Genomic DNA, 22,260 nt, shown 5'->3' with positions numbered 1-22,260 from the left:
AGAATTCACGTGACCAAGACCGCTTGTGGCTGCACTTTTGGTCGGTTTCGCCACCCGCGGCTGTTTCTCTGCCCGACTCCAGCGAGCGTCTTCTCTCTCTCTTCCACATCTTCCCCTTCTGGCGGCGTTCGCGTCTTCGTGCGGCAACTTGCTCTCTCTTCTTGCTTGCCACCAGCTCTGGTTATTTCTCTTTCGCATCGGCGCATTCTGACTTCGCTTTGAATCGGCCTGCATTGCTCCTTATTCCAGTGCGAAAGGGAAAGGGGACTGAAAAAACAAAACTGAAGTTTTTGCGCGTCATCTCGACTTGCACTGCTTCAGTCTCTGACGACACTCCCATCCTCTCGCTTTTATTTCGCAGACTTAACCTCTACTTTATTCTTCAAATCCTTGTGTATCTTTATTAGTACTATTTCATTTAATATCGTGCCACGTTCTCTCGAACCTGCGAACGGATGAATCCATAATCTGAACGAACAACTACGACGAAGCAAACATGTCTTTCGGATTCGGAGGATTCGGTCAGAATAACCAGAGCTCCGGCTTTGGCACGGGCTCAGGATTTGGAGGAACGAGTACCGGTGGAGGTAGGTTTCTTCACTTGCTGCGCAACCCCGTTCATTTACTTCCCGTTTTGCCCCCTTTGTTTTCTTCCTACTTTGCGCGCTCCTTGAGACACATCGAAAATATATGCTGGTGCTCCTCGATGTCGAACTCGCCACAATCTGCAGCCGGAGAGACCGGACAGGCAAGCTCCAAGACAACAAAAGAAAATCGAATAAATCCTCCAGCGCGGAATGAAATGCCTTCGACAATGAGCGACACGCAGCGGCATACCGACAATCAAAAGCATCCAAGAAAAACCCAGGTTCATGACAGTCTCTGACCGCATCTTCCCCGTTATCTAGGCTTTGGATCATCCACATCTTCCCCGTTTGGTGGCGGTACTACTGGTAGTACCGGCGGTGGCCTTTTTGGGAATACCTCCAGTAGCTTCGGTTCCGGTGGTGGTATGTGCTTGTTGACTACACCCCCATGAACTTGACGATTCTTTCTTTCCGACGGGTTTTTTTGCGACATGGACTCTCCGAGTGGCGCTCACACGACTGCTATCTTCATACTCGATGTGCTTCCGAGGAAGCCGACATCTCCAAACCTCTCGAAACCTTGGGATACCAACACTACGACCCACAAAACTATTGGATAGGCCGCCGGGGATCTGTGTCCAAGGATCCGCTTATTTCATTCTATCTTTCTAATCCTCTTTTCGAAGCAAACATTACAAGTCGATGATACTAACGTTCGGTTTCCCTGTAGGATTCGGTACGCAAAATCAATCCAATTCGTTATTTGGAAGCCAAAACCGCACCGGTGGCTTTGGCACTACGGGCACTGGCACCTCGTCCGGTGGAGGCCTCTTTGGTAGTGGTACCTCCACCGCTGGAGGTACTGGGTTTGGTGGCGGCGGCAGTGGTTTCGGATCGAGCAACACTGGCGGTGGTTTCGGCAGCTCAGGCGGTGGGCTATTTGGAAACAAGACCGGTGGAGGCTTTGGTACCGGAACAAGTGGATTTGGCACAGGAGGTGGTGGATTTGGAACATCAGGGGGTGCCACTGGTGGATTTGGTGGTGGAACAGGAACCGCCTTCAACCAACCTGTTCCTCCGTCCGATGGTACTGCCAGCACTCCATTCAGCCCTTTTACCGAGAAGGACAACAGTTCCAATGTGACCAACCACTACCAAAGCATTTCGTTCATGCAACCCTACAACAAGTACTCCTTCGAGGAGTTGCGATTGGGTGATTACAACGGAGGTCGTCGTTTCGGAAATGGGAGTGGTCAAGCTGGTGCTTTCGGTACCTCTGCGTTTGGCGGGTCCGGCTTTGGCGCACAACCCACCGGGGGCTTTGGCAACACCGCCGCATCACCATTCGGGGGCGGCACCAGTGCTCCTGCGTTTGGTACTCAGACCCAGACCACCGGTGGCTTTGGAAATACGGGCAGCTCCCTGTTTGGCGGTCAACAACAGAAGCCCGCAACGTCCCTGTTCGGAGGAGGTACCACCACTGGGACTTCCCAGCCAAGCATATTTGGCAACAACACTTCTACTACTGGCGGTTTCGGAAGCACCGCGGGAACTGGGACCGGCGGCTTCGGAACTGGCACCGGCACGGGTAGTTCGCTGTTTGGCAACAACCAACAGCAACAGCAGAGTAAGCCCTTATTTGGCGTTGGAGCCACTGGAGGCACCGGAACCGGCACTGGCACTGGTTTCGGCTTCGGTAACCAGCAGACTACTACAGCCAGCCCGTTTGGAAGCACTCCAGCTACAGCTTCGCCATTTGGCGGCACCCAGCAGACTGGAACTAGTGCCTTTGGCGGCGGCGGCTTTGGCGCACAGAATCAGACTCAGAACAAGGGAGGATTATTTGGCGGTGGTGCTGGTGGCTTCGGCACGGGCACTCAACAGCAACCCTCCACCGGTGGCGGTGGCCTCTTCGGAGGTGGTGCTGGTACGACAGGTTCGTCCCTCTTTGGGCAGAACAACCAGCAAACCCAACAGCAAAACGCCGGTAGCTCGCTCTTCGGAGGTGGAACTCAGCAGACTGGAACTGGAGGAGGCCTTTTTGGAGGAGGCGCCCAACAACAGCAGCAGCAGAAGCCGGGTGGTCTCTTCGGCTCGTCGACTACGGGCACGGGTACCGGCGCTAGCCCATTCGGGGGCTTTGGTAGCACTCAAAACCAGTCAACCGGAGGTGGTGGCTTATTCGGTGGAGGTGCTGCTCAGAACCAGCAACAACAGAAGCCAAGTTTGTTTGGTGGTAACACTGGCACGGGCAGCTCCTTATTCGGCGGCGGCGGCCAGACTACAGCGCCCCAGGGTGCTGGCGGTTCGCTGTTTAGTAACACTCAGAGCCAGCAGCCTCAGACGGGCGGATTGGGGAGCAGTCTGTTTGGTACCTCCCAGCAACCTCAACAGCAGCCGCAGCAACCAGCGCCAGGTAGCTTGCAGGCTTCCCTTTTCGATGGCAATCCCTACGGAAACCAATCCATTTTCTCCGGCCTGCCCGGGCCAAGCGCCCCAAGCCCCGGTCCCTTGGCTACGCCTTTGTCCTCCTCTATGAAGCAAAAGCAACGGACTCCTCTGCCTGTTCATAAGATTACTCCCAGTGCTTCCACCCGTCTTGCCACGCCGCCAAAGCGAGGATATGGTTTCTCTTATTCCACTTATGGGTCTCCCTCTAGCTCCACGAACACTCCCAACGGTCTTGGGGGCAGCCTTATTGGTGGCAGCATGCGCGGAAGCCTCAACGGCGGTAGCTTCAACCGCAGCTTCAGCAAGAGCTTCTCCACTAGCAACCTGCGCAAGAGCTTTGACCCTGATACGGACAGTGTTCTGTCTCCTGGTGCTCTTTCCCAAGGCACCAACCGCTTGTCCAGTGGTGGTCTCAAGCGACTTACCATTGACCGCAGTTTGAGAAACGACCTCTTCGCTCGCCCCACTAGCACTTCGCCTGCTCCCATTACGAATGGCGAGGACTCCGCTCAGCCAACCGACAAGGGCAAGAAGAGAGTTAGTTTCGATTCTGCGGCCTCCAAGACCCCTGATGGCTCTGGCGGTGAGCTGGTTGCAGCAGAGGTTGAAAGCCCGGAACCAACCCCCGAGGAGCTTGGTTTCCTGCGCTCCATCCGCAAGAGTGGCAGCATGAACGGAATCAGCAGTGCTAAGTCCTTTGATGGCACAGAGTCTGCCAAGGAACTTCCGGCCGTCCCAGAGGATGCAGAGCAATCCGTCACCGCGAATGGCGAAACCAGACTTTCATTCACCCCTGGTGCGGATCCTAAACCCGGTGATTACTGGATGAAGCCTTCTCGTGCTGAACTCAGCAAATTGCCCCGTGAGCAGCTCAAGAGCTTTGTCGGCCTCACTGTCGGACGCCAACGCTGTGGTCAAGTGACCTTTGATGAACCCGTTGACTTGACAACCGTCGACCTAGACCAAATTTTCGGAGGTCTTGTGGAGATTAGCGTGAGAAAGATCACCGTGTACCCTGATGAGGCCATCAAGCCCCCAATGGGCAAAGGTCTTAACGTCCCATCGACCCTCCGGATTGAGAACTCCTGGCCCCGTGGTCGTGACAGGAAATCGCCGTCTCCGGTTACCAGCGGTCCCCTTTTCGAGAGGCACATTGATCGCTTGAGGAAGGTCGTGAATGCCGAATTTGTTGACTACGAGACAGAAACTGGAACATGGGTCTTCCGGGTGCCTCACTACACTACCTATGGCCTCGACTATGATAGCGAGGACGAAGAAGAAGCAGGTGAGGGCCTCAACCAAAGCACTGTTAGTAGTGCGGCTCCTGACACTCCGACTCCGAAGGCTCCGGCGACCGCCAATTTCGACCAGACTGTGACATCCACCTTCTCTACTGATGACTCGTTTGTTGGTTCCGTGGCCGGGGTGGACGATGACACATTCGATTTCAAGAAGCGCAAGATAGTCCCCGGAGCGTTTGGCGTTCAGGAGATGGAGGTGGAGGAAGAACAACAATCGGCTAATGGCGAAGAAGAGGGTTCTTTTTTAGGGGAAAGCTCCACGGGTTCAACTACTGAGCAAGAAGGCGGTTATAAAGAGGATGCCACCGTGAGCCAGCAATCTGGCGAATCAGAAGTTGAATTGGATGAAGACCAGGAAATGGATATGGCGGGCGCCTTTCCGAGCCTTCGTCCCACCGTGGAGCGCCAGGCTTCTCCAAGCACCGACAGTTACATGGAGAATCAGCCCTCGCTTAAGCCTTGGAACACACCAGCCAAGGCTCGTCTTGATCTGAGTGGTGATTGGGCTGAACAGCTGCAACGAACAATCAGCCCTAGAAAGCAGAATCGTGATGCACTTCGTGAGATTCAAGGAAATGCTTTCAACGACCGACCTTTGCACGACACTACACCCACCAAGAAGTCGACTGCGGAAGTCCAACCGAAGGGATTTGCGACCAGCATTGATTTGATGAATTCTTTGTTCCAACAGCCACGAAAGCAACAAATTCAGTCTCCTTTGAAGGTCCACAATGTACAATATACTGGTGTTGAGGTTTGATTTTCCCCTTTTTTCTTTTTATCTTCCATTTCATTTGCGATTTGTTGTCTTTGCATGTTGCTGTAACAATATGATGTATTTAAGAAGTTGGATGACTTTATATACACTACAGATAGTTGAATCATAAGCTAAACTGTTTCTTATTATCTAGTGGCCCTATCACAAACAGCCAAAGACCTTCGCTGGCGAATCGAACGAGTTGAGTCGTGACGATATTGCTTTCCATCACTCATTCAAGCCGCGGTGGGGTCCGATGGATTCCCTTATTACGGTCAAGAATGAGATGAAGGATACTCAGGCTGAGGATGAACGATGGGAGCAGGGTATCCCTATTACTAGCGAGAACAGGGATGTCATTGTCTTGGCATACAACAAGACTCCGGAGGCAGGTCTATTCACATCTTAGCTGGAATTTGTAGCTGACAGTACACAGTCTAGTGATATGCTTAACGCGCAAAAGCACCAGTCGACTATCAATCGCGTCGACGGAATTCCCTTCGCCCGTCTGCCCCAGGCTGATTTCCGACGGTTCACCCAGATTTCCTCCGTCTCGGCACAATCCGATAGCGAGCGACTTGTCTGGCAACTGGCCAACGTGCTGTTCAACGAAGACATCGAGGATGATCTCTCCGCATCGGTGCCCGTTCAACTTCGGTCCAAGTATGCTGCTCGTATCAAGAAAGATCGACTTAGTCGCTTGTGGGAGGGTCTTGTTAGCCAAAAGCTTGTGCGTGATTTGGAACGTGCTTCTTCGCCTGAGGAGCGTGCTCTGTATTTGCTGAGCGCGCACCGGATCGAGGAGGCTTGCAAGGTCCTGATGGCGAATCAGGATTTCCGTCTGGCCACCTTGATTGCACAGATCGGTCGTGACCCTACGACTCGTGCAGATATGGCCCAGCAGGTTGAAATGTGGCGTCAACACAACGTATACTCGGAAATGAGCGAGCCTGTCCGTGCGCTCTACGAATTGCTTGCTGGTAATGCTCTCCGCAGTGAGGGTAAATCGAACGGTGCCCTGGAGGACCGCACTTCTACGTTTACGTTTACCGAGCGGTTTGAGCTTGATTGGTTCCAGGCATTTGGTCTCCGTCTTTGGTACTCCATTACTGAAGATGAGCCCCTCGAGGTCGCTGTGTCCAAGTTCCTTGACGAATTGAGCGTCGGGGGCGAGCCTGCTCACCCGTGCCCCTCTCATTTCGATGATGCGGGAGTGATCCACACAACGCCCGATTCGCTTGGTCGGGAATCTCCGCTCTGGGTTCTGATCAAGGTCTACTCTGTACTCACCGGCACTACGAAGGGTGACAGTCTCTCCGCGCTCGAGTTCCCGGCTGCTCTGCTGCCCGAGTCTGTCTCGGGAGACCGATTGTCCAACCGGTTGTCTTTCCAGCTGTATCAATTGCTCACAGCCGCCGTGGGTCAGAACCAACACTTCAAGGTCAACACCACGCAGGCAGACCAGTTGGCCTGGGACTACGCATGGGAACTCAGTGTTGGTGGACAGTTGGAGAACGCTATGTTTGTCCTGCTGCATCTTTCTCGGCCGTCCGACCGCGAACGTGCCATCAAGGAAACCCTGGCACGGTTCGCCCCGCAACTTCCCGACCCTGTTACGGCGGATGGTTCTCTGGATGCTGCCTGGCAGTACCTCTCCAACGAGCTGCAGATTCCCGAGGCTTGGATCTGGGTTGCTAAGGCCCTGTGTGCTCGTGATGCTGGTGACGCTGCCCGGGAGGTCGACTGTTTGATCCGCGGCAAGAACTGGAACGATGCACATGCCACTTTCTGCCGCATCGTGGGTCCTACTGCGGTAATTGAAGGAGACTATGCGACTTTGGAGACGTTGATTTCTGGCTTTGGCGATGGACCGGAGCGCAAGGTCAGAGGATGGGCTAGTGGTGGAGGTGTTTATGAGAACTTCCTGCGTCTCGCTACGGCCAAGGGTGGTAAGCGGGATCCAGCTCGGTTGAACCGTCTGGTAAACGCATTGGTCACTATGGGTGAGAAGGTTGGAAAGGGATCAAGTGTGGAAGGATTGGAGGAACGGGTTGCATTTAAAGAGATGAGCCGTGCTGTTGCCGGTTGGACCGCTCAGGAGGACGCCAATGTGAGTGCCTTCTCCTTTGATTCCAGCTTTCCTGATAAGGTTGCTAACGAGTTCTCAGGCTGTCGAATTGTCTTCCGTCCTCAGCCTGCCGCTTACTGGCGATGCGCGCGTTATGCAAACCGCAGACATGAGCCGTCGATATTATAGCGTGATCATGGCCGGTGGCTACTAGAAGGGGAAAAAAAAGAAAAGACAAAAGATACTAGTCAGAGGGAAGGGGAACAGAGAAGAGACGCCTGTATTATGAAAATGTTTGCTTATTATTTCTTGTGTGTTGGTACGATCGATGATAACTTGCGTTATCTACCAGTGTGTAATCGATACGGTTCTGTTTCCTTTCCTGGTTGGTGCCTAAGGTTTAGATAGACAATGATAATTGAATAACTCTGATCTCATTCACTACTCGATTCTAGACCCCCAATGCCGGTCCAGGCACCGCATCCCGGCCCCGGAGAGTTTCTCATTGGCACCTTCTCCAAGAGTCATGCCGGTACCGGGAAGAATATGTATACAGAGGCATTTTCGCATTACACAGCATGTGAAGACGCTTCTTTTCTTGTGCATCACAGAATCCCATTCTCCTCTTTCATTCCCGCGTTGCATCACTGCTGATAGTCAGCGTTGAGTTATCGTCTTCATCTCCAACGCTTCTATCCGCCTAATCTAAAGTCAACTTGTTGGACTGCGCCTCGAGTCGTCTATCCTCGGAGGTCACGGTAGGTGGGATTCCTTGTCTTCGTCTGAGCTTCTGTGTTCCCTTGTTCTTACTCTCCCTGACTGACGCCGCTTCCCCTTCCTTCAGACCACTAGCGGGAGCAACGATGGAGAACGAACGGCGTAAAGAGTCAGAAAGCACCATGGCCTCGCTGTCTACCTCTCACACGATCAAGGACACCGCCCCAGATGTCATCGAATGCAAAACCGACGGCCGATCAAGCCAGGACCAACGTGGAAGTGACAATGACGGCAAATGTGATAGAGACCAGGCAGACAAAGATTTCTCAGCCCTCGAAGCACAGTCCCCAGACGAGCAGACAACAGTCCATTCAGCTTTCACCAAAAATGAGAAACGTTTCATCATTGCAATGATCTCCATGGCTTCCTTTTTCTCGCCTCTGTCCGGCCAGATCTATTACCCAGTCATGCCAACCCTCGTCGGGAACTACCATCTGACTACGGCACTTGTTAATCTTACGGTGACGACGTACATGATCCTGCAGGGTTTGGCACCGAGTTTTATGGGTACGTTTGCGGATTCTGGTGGTCGACGACCTGCGTACATATTGGCATTTGTCATCTACACCGCAGCAAATATAGGGCTGGCAGTGCAGGACAGTTTTGCGGCATTGCTGGTGCTGCGTTGTCTCCAGAGTGCAGGGAGTAGTGGCACAGTGTCATTCGGATATGGTGTCGTGTCAGATATCGCTACTCCATCCGAACGAGGTCGGTTCGTTGGCCCCATGGCAGCAGGTGTCATGGTAGCACCAGCCCTAGGCCCTGTTATCGGAGGTATTCTGGCGAAGTTCCTTGGCTGGCGCAGCGTATTCTGGTTCCTAGTAATTATCAGCGGTGGATATTTGGTCGTCTTCACCATCACAATGCCCGAGACCGCACGCAGGATTGTTGGGAATGGCAACGTGCCCCCGAAAGAGTGGTGGAGGATGTCGCTGATCCAATACCTTGCTGAGCGTCGTCGAGTGAAGAAAATGTCGGCTGAAGAGCGAGAGGAACATGAAGCGCAACAATTGGTGCTGAGCAACAGTGCGAGTCATACGAGAAAGCTTAAGTTTCCGAATCCATTGGAGACGTTCGCAATCCTACTGGAGAAGGATGCGTTGATTATCATCTCGTTTATTGGCACGGTGATGTTCGCGAATATTGCGCTGTTGACCAGCACGCCCAATATTTTCACGAAGATATATGGGTTTAATGATCTTCAAATTGGTTTATGTTTTCTGTAAGTCCCCTTCCCTCTCCGGTCACTATTCGAACGCTAACAGGGACAGCCCCCTCGGAACCAGCGCCTGCCTTGCCGCCATCCTCAACGGCAGACTCCTCGACTGGAACTACCGCCGCACAGCAACCCGCCTGGGCTTCCCCATCGACCGCAAAAAAGGCGATGACATCCGCACTTTCCCCATCGAAAAGACCCGCCTCCAGACCTTCTTCCCGTTAATGTCCGTCGGTATTCTTACTTACCTCCCCTACGGCTGGGTTCTACAACGGCGCGCACCGCTCGTGGCGCCTCTAATCCTGCAGTTCATCATCGGGTTCTGCTTCGTTGCTGCACTTAACACGCTCAACACTCTGATCGTGGATCTATTTCCAGATCGGTCTGCCACAGCGTCTGCGGCGAATAATTTGGTTCGGTGTTGGCTGGGAGCTGTGGGCGCGGCGTTGATTGATCAGATGCTTAACGGAATGGGTGGGGGATGGTGTTTTACGTTTTTGGGGTTGGTCATGGCGGTTGGGTTAGGGTTCGTGCTGTTGGAGGGCAAGTATGGGATGGAGTGGCGGGAGCAGAGGCGTGTGAAGATGGAGAAGAAGAGGGAGGAGAAAGAGAGGAAGGAGGAAGAGAAGAAGCAGAAGGGGGAGGAGCTGGAAGAACGGCAGCAGAACGGGACTGGTTCTGGCAATGGTAATTCTTGAAAGAGTGATATTGCTTGGATTTTCTAGTAATAGCAGTTTGATGGTTTGGACGTATGATAGACATGAATCACAACGTCTTTCAAATCACGCAGATTAGAGCATATCTAAATAAATCTACAAGGCCAGGCATAACAAAAGAAATATAAATTGCTCCAGAGAACTGACTGTACATGAACGAACCTAAACAGACAAGGAATAAAAAAAGTAAATTTAAAGGGCAAAACACGCCTATTCCTGCCCATATACTTTATCTTTATGAAAATGCACTTCCATCTTTCTTTTTTTTTTTTTCCTTTCATTCAATATAAGGGGGAAATATTTTACATGCCAGGCGAAATCAACTTGCCCTCAGCCCTGCTGTTAGGGCCCCAGCCACCGGCATAAGGCTGAGCACCATTAAGCTCCTTCTGGTACTCCTGGATTCTAGCCTCGATTTCGGGACGGAAGTGACGGATGAGACCCTGGATGGGCCAGGCGAAAGCCTCACCAAGGGCACAGATTGTGTGACCCTCGACCTGCTTGGTCAACTCCTGGAGCATGTCGATCTCGCGTTCCTTGGCCTTGCCGGACTCGAGGCGCTGCATCATCTGCAAAGTCCACTTGCTTCCCTCACGGCAGGGCGTGCACTGACCGCAAGACTCGTGCTTGTAGAAGCTCGACAGACGACCGATGGCGCGGACAATGTCAGTGCTCTTGTCCATGACAACAACGGCAGCGGTACCCAGACCGGTCTGGGAGTCCTTCAGGGCGTCGAAGTCCATGAGTTGATCATCACAGACAGACTTGGGGATAACAGGAGTGGACGATCCACCGGGAATGACGGCAAGCAGGTTGTCCCAGCCACCACGCACACCACCGCAGTGCTTCTCGATAAGCTCACGCAGAGGGATGGACATCTCCTCCTCAACGGTACAGGGGTTGTTGACATTGCCCGAGATACAGAACAGCTTCGTACCAGCGTTACGCTCACGGCCGAACGACGAGAACCAGCTAGGTCCACGACGCATAATGGTGGGGGTGACAGCAACGGTTTCGACATTGGTGACGGTACTGGGGCATCCGAAAACACCGACGGCAGCGGGGAACGGAGGCTTCAAGCGGGGCTTGCCGGCCTTGCCCTCAATGGACTCAATGAGCGAAGTCTCTTCACCACAGATATAAGCACCCATTCCACGGTGGATGTAAACGTCGAAGTCGTAGCCGGTGCCACAGGCGTTCTTTCCAATCAGGCCAGCCTGGTAGGCCTCGTTAATGGCGCGCTGGAGGACGGTGGCTTCATGGTAGAATTCACCGCGAATGTAAATATAGGCAGCGTTGGCGTTCATGGCACGCCCCACGACCAGGCAGCCTTCGATAAGCTTCTGGGGGTCTTTCCGCATAATCTCACGGTCCTTGCACGTTCCGGGTTCACCCTCATCGGCGTTGACAACAAGGTAACGGGGTCGGGGGTCCTTGTCCCAGTCCTTGAAGTTCATGAAAGACTATATCACGCGCACATGGTTAGGATATTCTTCCTTATACCAAGCGTCCACTCCACTTACGTATTTCAAACCCGAGGGGAAACCGGCACCACCACGACCACGAAGACCGGAGGCCTTGAGTTCTCCAATAAGCTGCAGAAGTGAATCACATATTAGCATACGTTTTCCGTTTCCATTCAATGCCCCAGAATAACCCCCAATGTCTTTGAATGCACCGTCGGGCAGAGGGATTTGCTTACCCAGTCATGACCCTTCAAAACAATATCCTTGGTCCGATACCAATCCCCATACTTCATCGCAGACTTCAAATCCGCTCCATGGTGACCGTAAAGGTTTGTGAATATCCGATCCTGGTCCTTCAGACCGCCATGACGATGTACCGGGGGAGCGTTCTCCTGGACGGTCGCGAACGAACGGACAGCGGTGCCCTGGGCTCGGACGGAGCGGGAGGAGAGGTTGGCGAGGGAGGACGAAGGAGCCGCCGCTCGAGATATCATGGTGGAGGCAGGGATATGTGACACGCCCAATGGCTTGCGCGGGGAAAGGTGGAGGAGGAAGGACGAGAGAGGTTGAAGTTGGCGATGGTCTGCCGTTGAGCCTCAGTTTGCGCTTGCTGAATATCCGCTTTTGGACGCTTGTTGATTGGTCACCGTGGGTCACGTGGTGCTGAATAAGCCCGCTGGCATGAACAACGCAACGGCTGTGATTCGACAAAACAACTTTGATTATTCTCTGGCATTTCTATTCATCACGCTGTTTTCCTGATAGGACAGCTACTATACAGTTTCTACTGGGCAGAATCATCTTGCGGAATGTAAAGATACGATACCGTCGACAGCATCACCTGTCCCGAGCCCCCCGCGGACAACATCTGCAACGGGTCATCGGGCGCTTGGACTGATTCCTGCTCGACCAACATCCACGCCCATCGGATCCAATTTGGAGACAACCACCAACTATTGCCCTTCCAGTCTCCCGTGAACACAGCTAGATCGTCGAATACCGCCTGATTCCGGGTTCTCATCGTCTCGAGCACCTCTTCGTCAAACAAGCTGGCCAGTTGTTCATCGTCTTCGTCCTCGAGCATCCAAGCGACGTCATCGGGAGGCGGGGGATACTTTTCGAGGAGGAAGCGAGCCCATCTTACCAGACGCGGGGAAAGTTCGGAGGTGTCGGGAGCCGCGCGGTAGACCGCTGTGATAAAGCAGACGAAAATCGGGAAAACAAAGGGTGATGACTCGCCGCTCCCTCTCAGCATCGGAATTGCCCGTTCTGTAGTTGTCAAGATGGTTTTAAGGGATGATGTGCACGGTTGCCGCATCTTGTCTGGAAGGGCGTTAAACAAATCGTTAAGGGCAAACAGCTCCCCGTTGGCTGTAAGAATCGACGGGCGTTCTAGGATTCTCACGCAGATGCGAGACACAATTTCTTCGGAGAATTTGCCAACAGGCACACGGGCCATGTGGGCACTGAGAATATTCTTTGTCTGTTCCCAGGCCCCAGTGTAGCCATGCTGTTGCGCGCGGTTAAGGGACCATGCAGCGATGACCAAGGCAGTCTCAGAGAGCATTATCTGACTATCGCGGTATATTTTGCCGTGAGTTTGCTTGATGTTCTTCGGTTCTTCCAAGTCATCTGCGGAAGCTTTTAGTTTGACCACATGTGTAATCAGCTCGATGATGATCTGGCTGAGTGCTGCGAGTATCGTGCGCGAGGTTCCATATTGATTAGGGATCCGGATGCCTTGTTCGGAGATCTCAAGCGACTCGAGTTCCCGGTCGTTTGCGGCCAGAACGGAGACGGCGTTGAAAAGCGCAGGCGAGAAGATAGAATGCTCCATAGGCGTATCAGGGGCAAGCAGAGGGTAGAAGATGTTGAAGACGTAGTATGGATCGTCTGCTTCCTTTGCCACCTCCGGATACAGCTGTCGTTGCTCAAGTTTGGCTTCATACAACGGGCTCCCTGGCGGTGCTCGTAGACTAACGATACGATAGTCGCACGGATTATTGCTCAAGCAGAAGCCGTAGTTCACCATCACTGTAACCATCAGTCGGGGCATTCTTGAAGTAGTTCATACCGAAAGTACTCACACTGCTCATTGTTCCGTGGTCCATAGTTGTTTGCAATCTCCTCACCGGCAGCCACATTTTCCAAAGTCAGGAAGAAGACATCATTGTCACCGGCACGCCATTCAACCTTGGCCAGAGGACGATGGTTCAGAATATCAATAAACGGCAAAAGGACCGACACTTCCTCGGATAGGGTTTCATCGGGAATTGCTTCCGACAGCACCTTGGACGAGAACGCACGCGAGACAAAGATAGTCGAGGCCCAAAGATACAGGTCCCTATGGACAATAAGCCTTACAACCAATTTTCGACACATGCACCATAACTCACCATGTATACCGTTCCACATCTTCAAATCCCACTTTTCGTAACTCCCCCATACCATGCTCATACTTATCCTTGAACAACTTCATCTTCTGCTGTTTTGCCCCCAGTAAGCTCGTCCCATTCAACCACTCCAGATCATCCCCCTCATAGTACAACGGCGTCGTTAGCGCCCCCGGCTGCGGCAACGTCCGAATATACGGAGCCCAATACCCCTCCGCACTCAGCAGATACTGGCCCATCAAAAAAAACACAGATGTTTCCTCTGGTCCAACGGCATCTATAAACTCCCGCGGGAGGTGCACGCCATGCGCAGAGAAAGTGGACGCATCACCTTCTCCGGTGGGCCGGTAGTCAATGGCGTTGAAATACGACATAGTAGACGAAAGAGGAGTCTTGATGATACGAGTTTCCTTGGGGATGCGATCTTGCCAGTCCTTCCGGACTCGTAGATGGACCCCTCGGGCGTCATCTCTGGCTATTTGAATGCTCTCGTGGAGGTGACCATCTTGTTTGGCCATCCATTGGAGAAGCAAGGTGTATGTTTCTAAGGGGTCTTCGTTGGGTCTAGGAATAGATTAGCTTGGAGCATAAAGTATCAATATAATCGAAATGATTATCATCCATTAATCCTTTTCATGTTCCTCCGAGTTTATACTACCCCCAACCCGATTCCGGGAAAATAGCGGGGGAAACGACTTACTGCAACGAATCCGTCGTTGGTTTTGTTTCATCTGTCATAATCACTCAATGGACATTTCACCTCAAAACCAAATTGGGACTTTTTTTCACTGTTGCGACACAAAAAGGTCGTTGAGATGATGGAGGGGCAGCAGAAAGAACCGATCAATGATGAATGCGGCGTCCCACTTTTTTCGAAGTTTTTTTTCTATTGTAGTATAAACGTCAATCCATTTACTTCGGCGTGAAAATATTCCTCATTTCCTACATTCAAATTTTACCTGAGGGCTTATGCCAATTTATTTTGATTGCTCCTGACGATGTAGACTCGTCTGTCTTTTCTGCATTTAATTTAGCATAAATGAGCCTAGGCTAGGCGATCAGTGCGTTCAATTCGGTCGAGTTTGACACACTTCTGTCGCCCAAGAAGAGTCATACTACATAGATATGCTTAGCTGATTCAACATGTGCGGCAAATTCCCTGTCATGGTGCTTCAACGGACTCGATGCCTTCTTAGAAGGGTATGCTTCAGCCCAGACTGCTTAAATGCATGAAGGGGTTTCGGTGCTCAGTAATATTGACAACATATCGAAGTAGCTGAGAAGCATATGCATCTAGCTTGTCTGCGAAACAGTCAGTATCTATAGCAACCTGCTTTGATCCTACTCTGTCAGCCATATGCAGGCCAACCACGCCTTGTACAACCTGGAGAGCAAGACCCGTGTCGAATAGGGATCGTAAAACGTATCCCGGAAAACGTATGTAGGTTTTTTGAGCGGGTCTTAGTTTTCTACATGAAACAAGCGTTAGACGAGTTTCCGTCCGGCAGCATGTTATTCGAATCTGACCCGTCCCAGCTCTGTCACTTTGCTGGGAATCCCTAAAGACAGAGAGCTTTCTGGAATGCATTGTCATTGGCTCATGTATGTGCAAGAAAGGCCGCCTGATCAGCTATCTTTTGATATCCCTGCAGTGGTCTCCCGATCAGCCACATCATATCACGTATCTTGTCTTTGTCTCGAGAATACAGCGCCCCCTGGTTCTCCTCTCGCAGCAACTATCTCCCCCACATCCTCACATGTCAAGACATTCGAGAGTTACTTCATCTACACAATGCCATCATGCTCCAAACTCCCCGTTGTACGAGCCATTCGCCACCCATTCAATGCTGTGTCCAGGATCTTGCGTGGTTGGAAACGGTCAGCAAGTCGCTCAAAGGATCAAGATGTGTCTTCTGAGCTGAAGCCAACAACTAGTGAAAAAGTAAATCCATCCCACTGCATGCCATTGAGAGATTGCTTATATATGAATTGGACGACATGACCGCACCAATAGATATAGAAAGCAGTCAACCAGCCTCCAACGTCATCGAAGCCATCAGATTTCATAATTTTTATCCTCCGGGCCTCTAAAAAAATCATTAACCATAGTGCCTTTAATTACATCGGCATTGTAGACGAATCGACAATCATGATGAAATACCCGAACCTTGAAGGTGACCAACCACGCCGTTATTTCGCTTGACCAGAGACTACGATGGTGCAGGCAGGCGGCTGAAGCGACCGAGCACATACATAAGACCATGTTATCTACTGGTGTAGCTCTTAGAAACTTATTGCTTGATGAGAATCTTGATCTCTTGCTTTCTGACTGCCAGGGAACACTGATGTCCGACGATGGTGAAAAAATATTACTGGACGAGCTTTCAAGAGGGGATACGAGGTCGCACTTGCCTCGGGTGGATAACGACACGGATGAGAAGCTTGGTTCTTTGCATTCGGATCTGCCATTTATTTCATCATGATGGGTCATGAGATTTTCCCAGAGCTGGACACGTTGAATGATGAGAATCAAGGGTTCTTTCTCATTGCTAATGCATCGTTTATAAGCCAGGTGGTTGCTATATAGCTTTGATTAGTGTGTGCCAACCTAGTGGTTTAGGGCAACACGCTCCTAATGGCTCAAAAGGTCAAGCAAAGAATACGAATCAGACTAAACGGAATAGATACTTTCCAGGGCTTGAACATCGAACATGAAAACTATAATTGCCATGATGCCATCCAGATGCCATCCAACATAAAACAGAACATACATATGCCACCCCAGATCTAAATAAATGGACCCAATAACAATCCCTTCCATCGAAACCAAGCATGCAAATACCATCACACCACAGAAGACGAAATATTTACAACGTAGTGTGCATTTAGTGTACAGGTCATATCATGATAGCACGTAAACCACCGAAGTAAAGACAGAAACTACCGGCGCAGAAGTTTAGGTTTGGGGAGATGTCGAGTTTTTCCGTCCTGGTACTAGGATCTCAACTAAGCCTTCATCCTCGCCGTCACTACTGTCATTCTGCTCGTCATTGTCGCCAAATGGTGAAGTTCCAATGCGTGGCCGCCGGAAGTTCTGGTATCGATTCGGATATCCCAGTGACTCGTTAATGATGGCCTCGTCATCGTCGTCTGAATCCATCATCGTGGATCCCACAGAAGGTCCCACCATTTCGCCCATCTCATCATCGTCATCGTCGACCTCGAGAGGTGCGCGGTCGTTACGCCGTGTGCCTTCGAGCCGGTCATCATCGGATGAATTGGTCGAGAAGGAGTCAGGAGGGCTAAAGCGGGCATCTGGGAAAGTGGGTGACGCGAAAGGTTCGTCTTTGAAATCTTCCGATGGGAATGCTGCGCTTTGGTCATCGTCATTGCCGTCATCCTCTAGCCCTGCAATCACGAATGGGTTGCTTGGCCATTGAGTGTCCGTGTTCTCATTACCGTTATCGTTCGATCTATCCTCTTCTCCTTCGTTCTCGGCATCTTCTGCCGCTTGCTGCTTCTGTGCTGCCAGCCGAGCGGCGAGTTGTCGTCGAGCACGAGAAGGGCCTGTGCTCAGAGGTGCCGGAGGCGGAGGGAGAATAGGAATAGGCTGACTTGTGGAGTTCTCAGATGACTGTAATAAACGTCAGCTCCTGGAATGATGGCAATAGCAAAGAAAGTCGGGAAAGCAAGAAAAAAACATTCATGCCCCAGGAACCATATGGCGCTAAGAGAAACCCAGAGGGTGATTGAGTGGTTGGGAACCAAATAGAATATACCATGATTTCAGGAAAATGAAGGAGGTTCCGGATGGCCTCATATATGAATGCGAAGCGCTGCTAATAAGACGCCCTATGTATATGGTCCTTTCAGAGACCTCCATCATTCCTGTAACCATCATGCAAATCCTCCAGTCTCCAAAATGAAATATACACACAATGGTGAGATAAGGAGATATAAACCAAACAAAGGGTATGCATATGCAAGGCTGTTACGAATCACGCATATCAACGTCAGAAAAGGAATAATAGTTACCCACATTTTCGCCTCCGCCCTCAGCAGACTCATGGCTAGTATTCCGGTCATCTTGGTCCTCCATGTCTTCGTCTTCATCACTCGAGCTTCCGAAGCCGCTCAGAAGAGAATGGCCGCCGCCACCTGCAAGACCAAAGGCTCCACCAGAGGCGCTTCCCTGGCTCATATCGAAGCCCTGGAAGTCGGACACATTGACTCCGCCATTCAAGCCGGCTTCAGCAAGGGCCGACGAACCACCGAAACCTTGGCCTTGGCCGAGCATGGACTGTCGTTGCCCGATAGTCATGTCCGGCCGTACTCCACCAAGAATAGCGTTGTCACGTTCTCTTGTCTCAGACAAGGTTTGCTCAACGTAATCAATCCAGTCGGGATTTAGTACGTATTCCATGACCGCGGGAGAGAGTAACTCGGGTGGATGCCGCTCAGTGAACTTAACAACTTCCTCCGCGATGAGAGTCAAGTGGCCCATGTAGCCAAGTCGGATCCGCTTGGCTTGCTGCACTTCGTCATTTCGCTTTTGACCTTCGTAGATCTGTTGCGAGATCCGCCCGGTCTCGAAAACGTCAATGGCCAATACTCGGTTGTATCCACGGTCCATATGACCGTTGAATACTTGTTGAACAACATCGTAAACCACATTGTGAAGGAAGTTGTTCCAAGGAAACCGGAAAAAGAAGCCCTGCAACACGATCAAAGTCAGCTATTTCCATTCAATCGCCGCAGTACAAGTGCAGGTATACATACCAAAATAGTCGGCACCACCTTATGCTCCACAAACATGATTTTAAGATAATCACCAACAACGGGTTGGCCGTTTATATCAGCTTGAGCGAACGGGTGAAGTTTCAGTTCCGGAATCTTCTCATCCTTTTGACCCTTGTTCTTTTCAGCAGGCGGCTCGGTCTCGCCAGCAGTTGAAGGCCCTTCTTGCTGCTTAGAGGCAAAGAGAGGAGCTGGGACATCGTCCGGATTCGAAGACATTGGCGCAGAAGCCGGCTCTTGTTCCTTTGGCTCCTGGGTCTCTCGCTTCGCTGATGTTCGGTCCTCAGCGGTAGGTTCTTTCGAGCCTTGTTCGCCTTCAAGCTTGATATCACCCATTTGTTCAGTAAGACCGGATGCGGTGGGTGACATTGGACGCGCTGGCTCTGAAGCTGCCGGTTCGTTCTTCGTTTCTTGGCTGCTGGCAGCATCTTGCACATTGTTGACGAGAATGCTTGATGCAGAGACATCTTCAAAGCCCTCCTCCTCGCCGGCATTCGTGACTTCGAGTGTCTTCACATCCTCCGGCGACCCCGAACCAAGAACGGATGACCCGTTGACAAAATCGGAGGAATCATTGAAATCAACGCTGGAAAACCCTTCTCCATGCACGTGAAGAGCGCCTTCCCGAACGAGCCGTTCACGCTCAGCATCCCTTTCCCGGATATAGTGCTCGCTTCCAGGTTGGTTCAAAAGACCCATATTACTGCAGTGTAATAATTCGGCCATCAATTCGCAGGTTTTGAACCGGTCGAAGCCCAGCGGCTCAACTTTGGCGCCCCAAGGAGAAGTGAGATCTACTCTCTCCACCCTCTTCACCTGTCCGCCTTCGTTGACAGTATGTTTCGAGCTGTTGAGCAATGCCATGAAATTTGGGATGCGCTGGCCAAATATTCGAAGAAGCGTGCCGAGATAAATGGGGTCATATGTCGTCGGTATTGTACCAGGGGCGTTGATACCAGGCGGGTCATAATCAGAGTTGTTCTTCCGAATAACCTCGATAATTATTCCCACGCCCACCGTTAGAGGATTTCCACCTTGCAGCATCGAATTTATCAAACTCTCCACGCACGGTGCAGATACTAATTCCCTCGTCAAGCTATTGGGACCGATACACGAATCGTCGTTCTGAATTGCGTTGGCGGAGATAGTGATGATGGCCTTAATGAAGTCACCAGAAGAAGTTTGAACAGTCGCGGGATATTCGGGGGAGAGAAAGGAAAGAAGAGTCGGAATCAAGCCTTGAGCTTTCAGCCACTATGAAGGGGAAATCGGGTCAGTTTCGGATTTCATTATCAATACCCGTGAAAGGTTGGGGGGGGGCACTCACGTCCACAATTCCCTGACCACCTTCAGTCTTTTCCAAACTGATGATCTTCAGCAACAGATCCATGACCATCGGGTTGTCAATATGCTGAAGAATCGCAGGCAGGATCCCATCAAGGGATTTGAAGAATTCCAGCATATCCTCGGTCTTGCGATCGAACATAGTCTCGTTAACCTTCGTGAAATAACTTGCTTGGAGAGGATCCAAAGACGGAGGCCTCCTCAGAAAGCCCCAGAAATCCCGCAGGTGCTCCTGATTCAGCATAATGGATTCGATTATCGACCATGTCGGCGTCGAAAGAAGCTCGCATGCAACATAGGCATGTCTAAGGCGGTTGTTCTCCGCCCTTTCCAAGTCCTCCGGATCTAGTGCCTCCTTGAGCGGATCGGTCGTCTTCTTTTTTTCTTCCTCGCCAACGTTGCTGTCGTCAAGTTCGTCCGCGTCATCATCGTCGTTTACCAGACTCGGTGCGATCACATAGTCCATGAGCCGTTTCAAGACATTATCCTCTCGTAAATACTCGATGAGCTTGTTATTATTTTGGTTCAATTCCTGGATCACCTCCGACTCGTCCAAGAGTTCTTCCAGGGACACATCCGGCTTATCGAGCAGGGCATCGATGGTGGAGATACCGGCGTATCCACCAAACCGCCAAAACATGTTGGAATTATATAATTAGGACGAAAGGGCAGAAATGCGACGAAAATGAAAAGAAAAACGGGGTATCGCAAGCACTTTTGTTGGTGTTTATCGCTTTCCTCGTCTCCGGAGGATATCGTAACAGAGATCTATATGGTACAAGGCGACAAAGGGCACCTGGTTCTAAATCCTCCTGTGACGGAAGGAGATGAATTTGGCTCGTTGTTATAATTGAAGAAGAGGGGAGAGGGGAGATAGTGGATCGTAAGCGGGAAAGGAAATCGGGATCGAAACGGCCAAGCGCTGATATGAACAAGCAGGAGTTAGCAATCCGATTGATTCCATCCAGAGCATTACGCGCAATAATGACGCTGGAATGTAGCGAGGGAATGCGGCAGCCAAGAGGGGGAGTTTGAAAGAGGCACAGATCAGGAAGAGATCTGGGGATAATGATGATGACAGGCGGACGCACATACCTTCGATGCCCTCCAAGGGAGTGGCAGAACGAAAAAAAAGAAAAAGGAAAATACAAAGATTCGTAAAGATTTTTTTCCGACGTCGAGAATGGAAATCGAGGAAGAGTCGTGAAGGAGAGAGAAGAGAGAGAGGAGAGGAGGGGGACGTCCAGGCCTGAATGGGGGGAACAGACCGACAGCGGAACCCAAAAAGACCCTCGAGACCACCGGAATGCACGAATGCACCCACCACACACTGATACGCGCGCGGCCAGGTCCGCCTGAAAAAAATAGCCACGAGGATTAGCACAGGGGTACTTATGTATCAATATGTATATTTTGTGATTATTGTTCTCGTTATCATGCAAAAACAAGGTTGAGTTTCAAATCTGTACGTCGGTTTCCGATCACGCTGCCCGAATCTGCGCGGCGGGGGATGTTCGACCGATGTTTCAGGTCAGATGACCAAGGATTGCGATGCAAGTATACAAAAAGTGGAATTAAAGCTGTTTCGAATCATGTTTCTTCAATTAGAGGCCAAAAATTTGACATTCTGAACTGGCTTATCGGTGCTTCGTACAAGATACCGAACCCTGTTCCCGGTATACTTTGTCAATCACACTCTAGTTCCAGTCTTGTACATCTCTCCAGCCCTATAACTCCCGAAACCTATGTTATCCCACGTTCTATTCCTTCTCAACGCCAGGGGAACGCATCACACAGTTACTGTTTCCCACATTCAACTATATCAGTCTCCCATAGGGTCATCAAACTCTTCAATTCAAATTCCGCATCAAGCTGCGGTGCCATGGGTTGTGAATATAGATAAATCACGCAGAGGACAGGCACAAAGCCGGTGCAAAGCTTCGATAATTCTCCGTCTACCAACGTTCTAGAGGATTTTGTTCTGATATGGGGTCACCCTGTGTCCTCTGACATACAATCCAACCAATTGTTAGCCATTCTATCCGGCGCTGGGACGCAGCTCGCAGATCAGATTGAACATTCACTTTACGTCAGAATACCATGTCCTCGAGCTTGACATTGAGGCGCTACAGCCTTTGCATCTGGCGTAATGTTGCATGCCATGTTTTGATTGGGATATTCGTAGTATCTGGTCTCCCGTGCCCGGTTTCGATGAGATGTGTCACGAGGATCGAACAGTACGTCGATCTTTTTCCTGAACATCATATCTTCCACGGCACTCATTCCGGTGAGTAGACTTGATACATGGAAATGCGGTGTTATTATTTTCGTTCCAGGAGCCAAATTGCGCATGGTCATGTCTCGGATAAGATTCTCATGGTCACCGA

The 22,260-nt window shown here is 51.1% G+C and overlaps 5 protein-coding genes across 5 annotated transcripts; 2 read left to right on the top strand and 3 right to left on the bottom strand.

The window, feature by feature from the left end:
- Positions 1-496: 496 nt before the first annotated feature.
- On the top strand, positions 497-7,378 carry ACHE_10834A (nucleoporin family protein; the record flags this gene model as incomplete). Its single annotated transcript, XM_043283675.1, has 5 exons — positions 497-587; positions 1,318-5,093; positions 5,251-5,484; positions 5,533-7,206; positions 7,265-7,378. 5 exons carry the CDS (start codon positions 497-499, stop codon positions 7,376-7,378), a joined length of 5,889 nt encoding a protein of 1,962 aa, XP_043131954.1.
- A 649-nt stretch (positions 7,379-8,027) lies between these two features.
- ACHE_10833A (putative MFS transporter) lies at positions 8,028-9,855 on the top strand (the record flags this gene model as incomplete). Its single annotated transcript, XM_043283664.1, has 2 exons — positions 8,028-9,163; positions 9,213-9,855. 2 exons carry the CDS (start codon positions 8,028-8,030, stop codon positions 9,853-9,855), a joined length of 1,779 nt encoding a protein of 592 aa, XP_043131953.1.
- A 320-nt stretch (positions 9,856-10,175) lies between these two features.
- NDH51 (NADH-quinone oxidoreductase subunit NuoF) lies at positions 10,176-11,833 on the bottom strand (the record flags this gene model as incomplete). The annotated part of the gene is made up of 3 exons (XM_043283653.1): positions 10,176-11,336; positions 11,397-11,468; positions 11,576-11,833. 3 exons carry the CDS (start codon positions 11,831-11,833, stop codon positions 10,176-10,178), a joined length of 1,491 nt encoding a protein of 496 aa, XP_043131952.1.
- Positions 11,834-12,123: 290 nt separating this feature from the next.
- Positions 12,124-14,470, bottom strand: ACHE_10831S (SET domain protein; the record flags this gene model as incomplete). The annotated part of the gene is made up of 4 exons (XM_043283642.1): positions 12,124-13,373; positions 13,427-13,683; positions 13,736-14,296; positions 14,433-14,470. 4 exons carry the CDS (start codon positions 14,468-14,470, stop codon positions 12,124-12,126), a joined length of 2,106 nt encoding a protein of 701 aa, XP_043131951.1.
- Positions 14,471-16,688: 2,218 nt separating this feature from the next.
- Positions 16,689-20,513, bottom strand: ACHE_10830S (uncharacterized protein; the record flags this gene model as incomplete). The annotated part of the gene is made up of 4 exons (XM_043283631.1): positions 16,689-17,366; positions 17,772-18,446; positions 18,512-19,783; positions 19,857-20,513. The coding sequence occupies 4 exons, from the start codon at positions 20,511-20,513 to the stop codon at positions 16,689-16,691; spliced, it is 3,282 nt and encodes a 1,093-aa protein (XP_043131950.1).
- Positions 20,514-22,260: the final 1,747 nt, after the last annotated feature.

This window comes from Aspergillus chevalieri, chromosome 1 (assembly GCF_016861735.1).
Source record: "Aspergillus chevalieri M1 DNA, chromosome 1, nearly complete sequence".
In the NCBI taxonomy this organism is placed as follows: Eukaryota; Fungi; Ascomycota; class Eurotiomycetes; order Eurotiales; family Aspergillaceae; genus Aspergillus; species Aspergillus chevalieri.
This window is presented reverse-complemented; position numbering and strand designations above follow the sequence as displayed.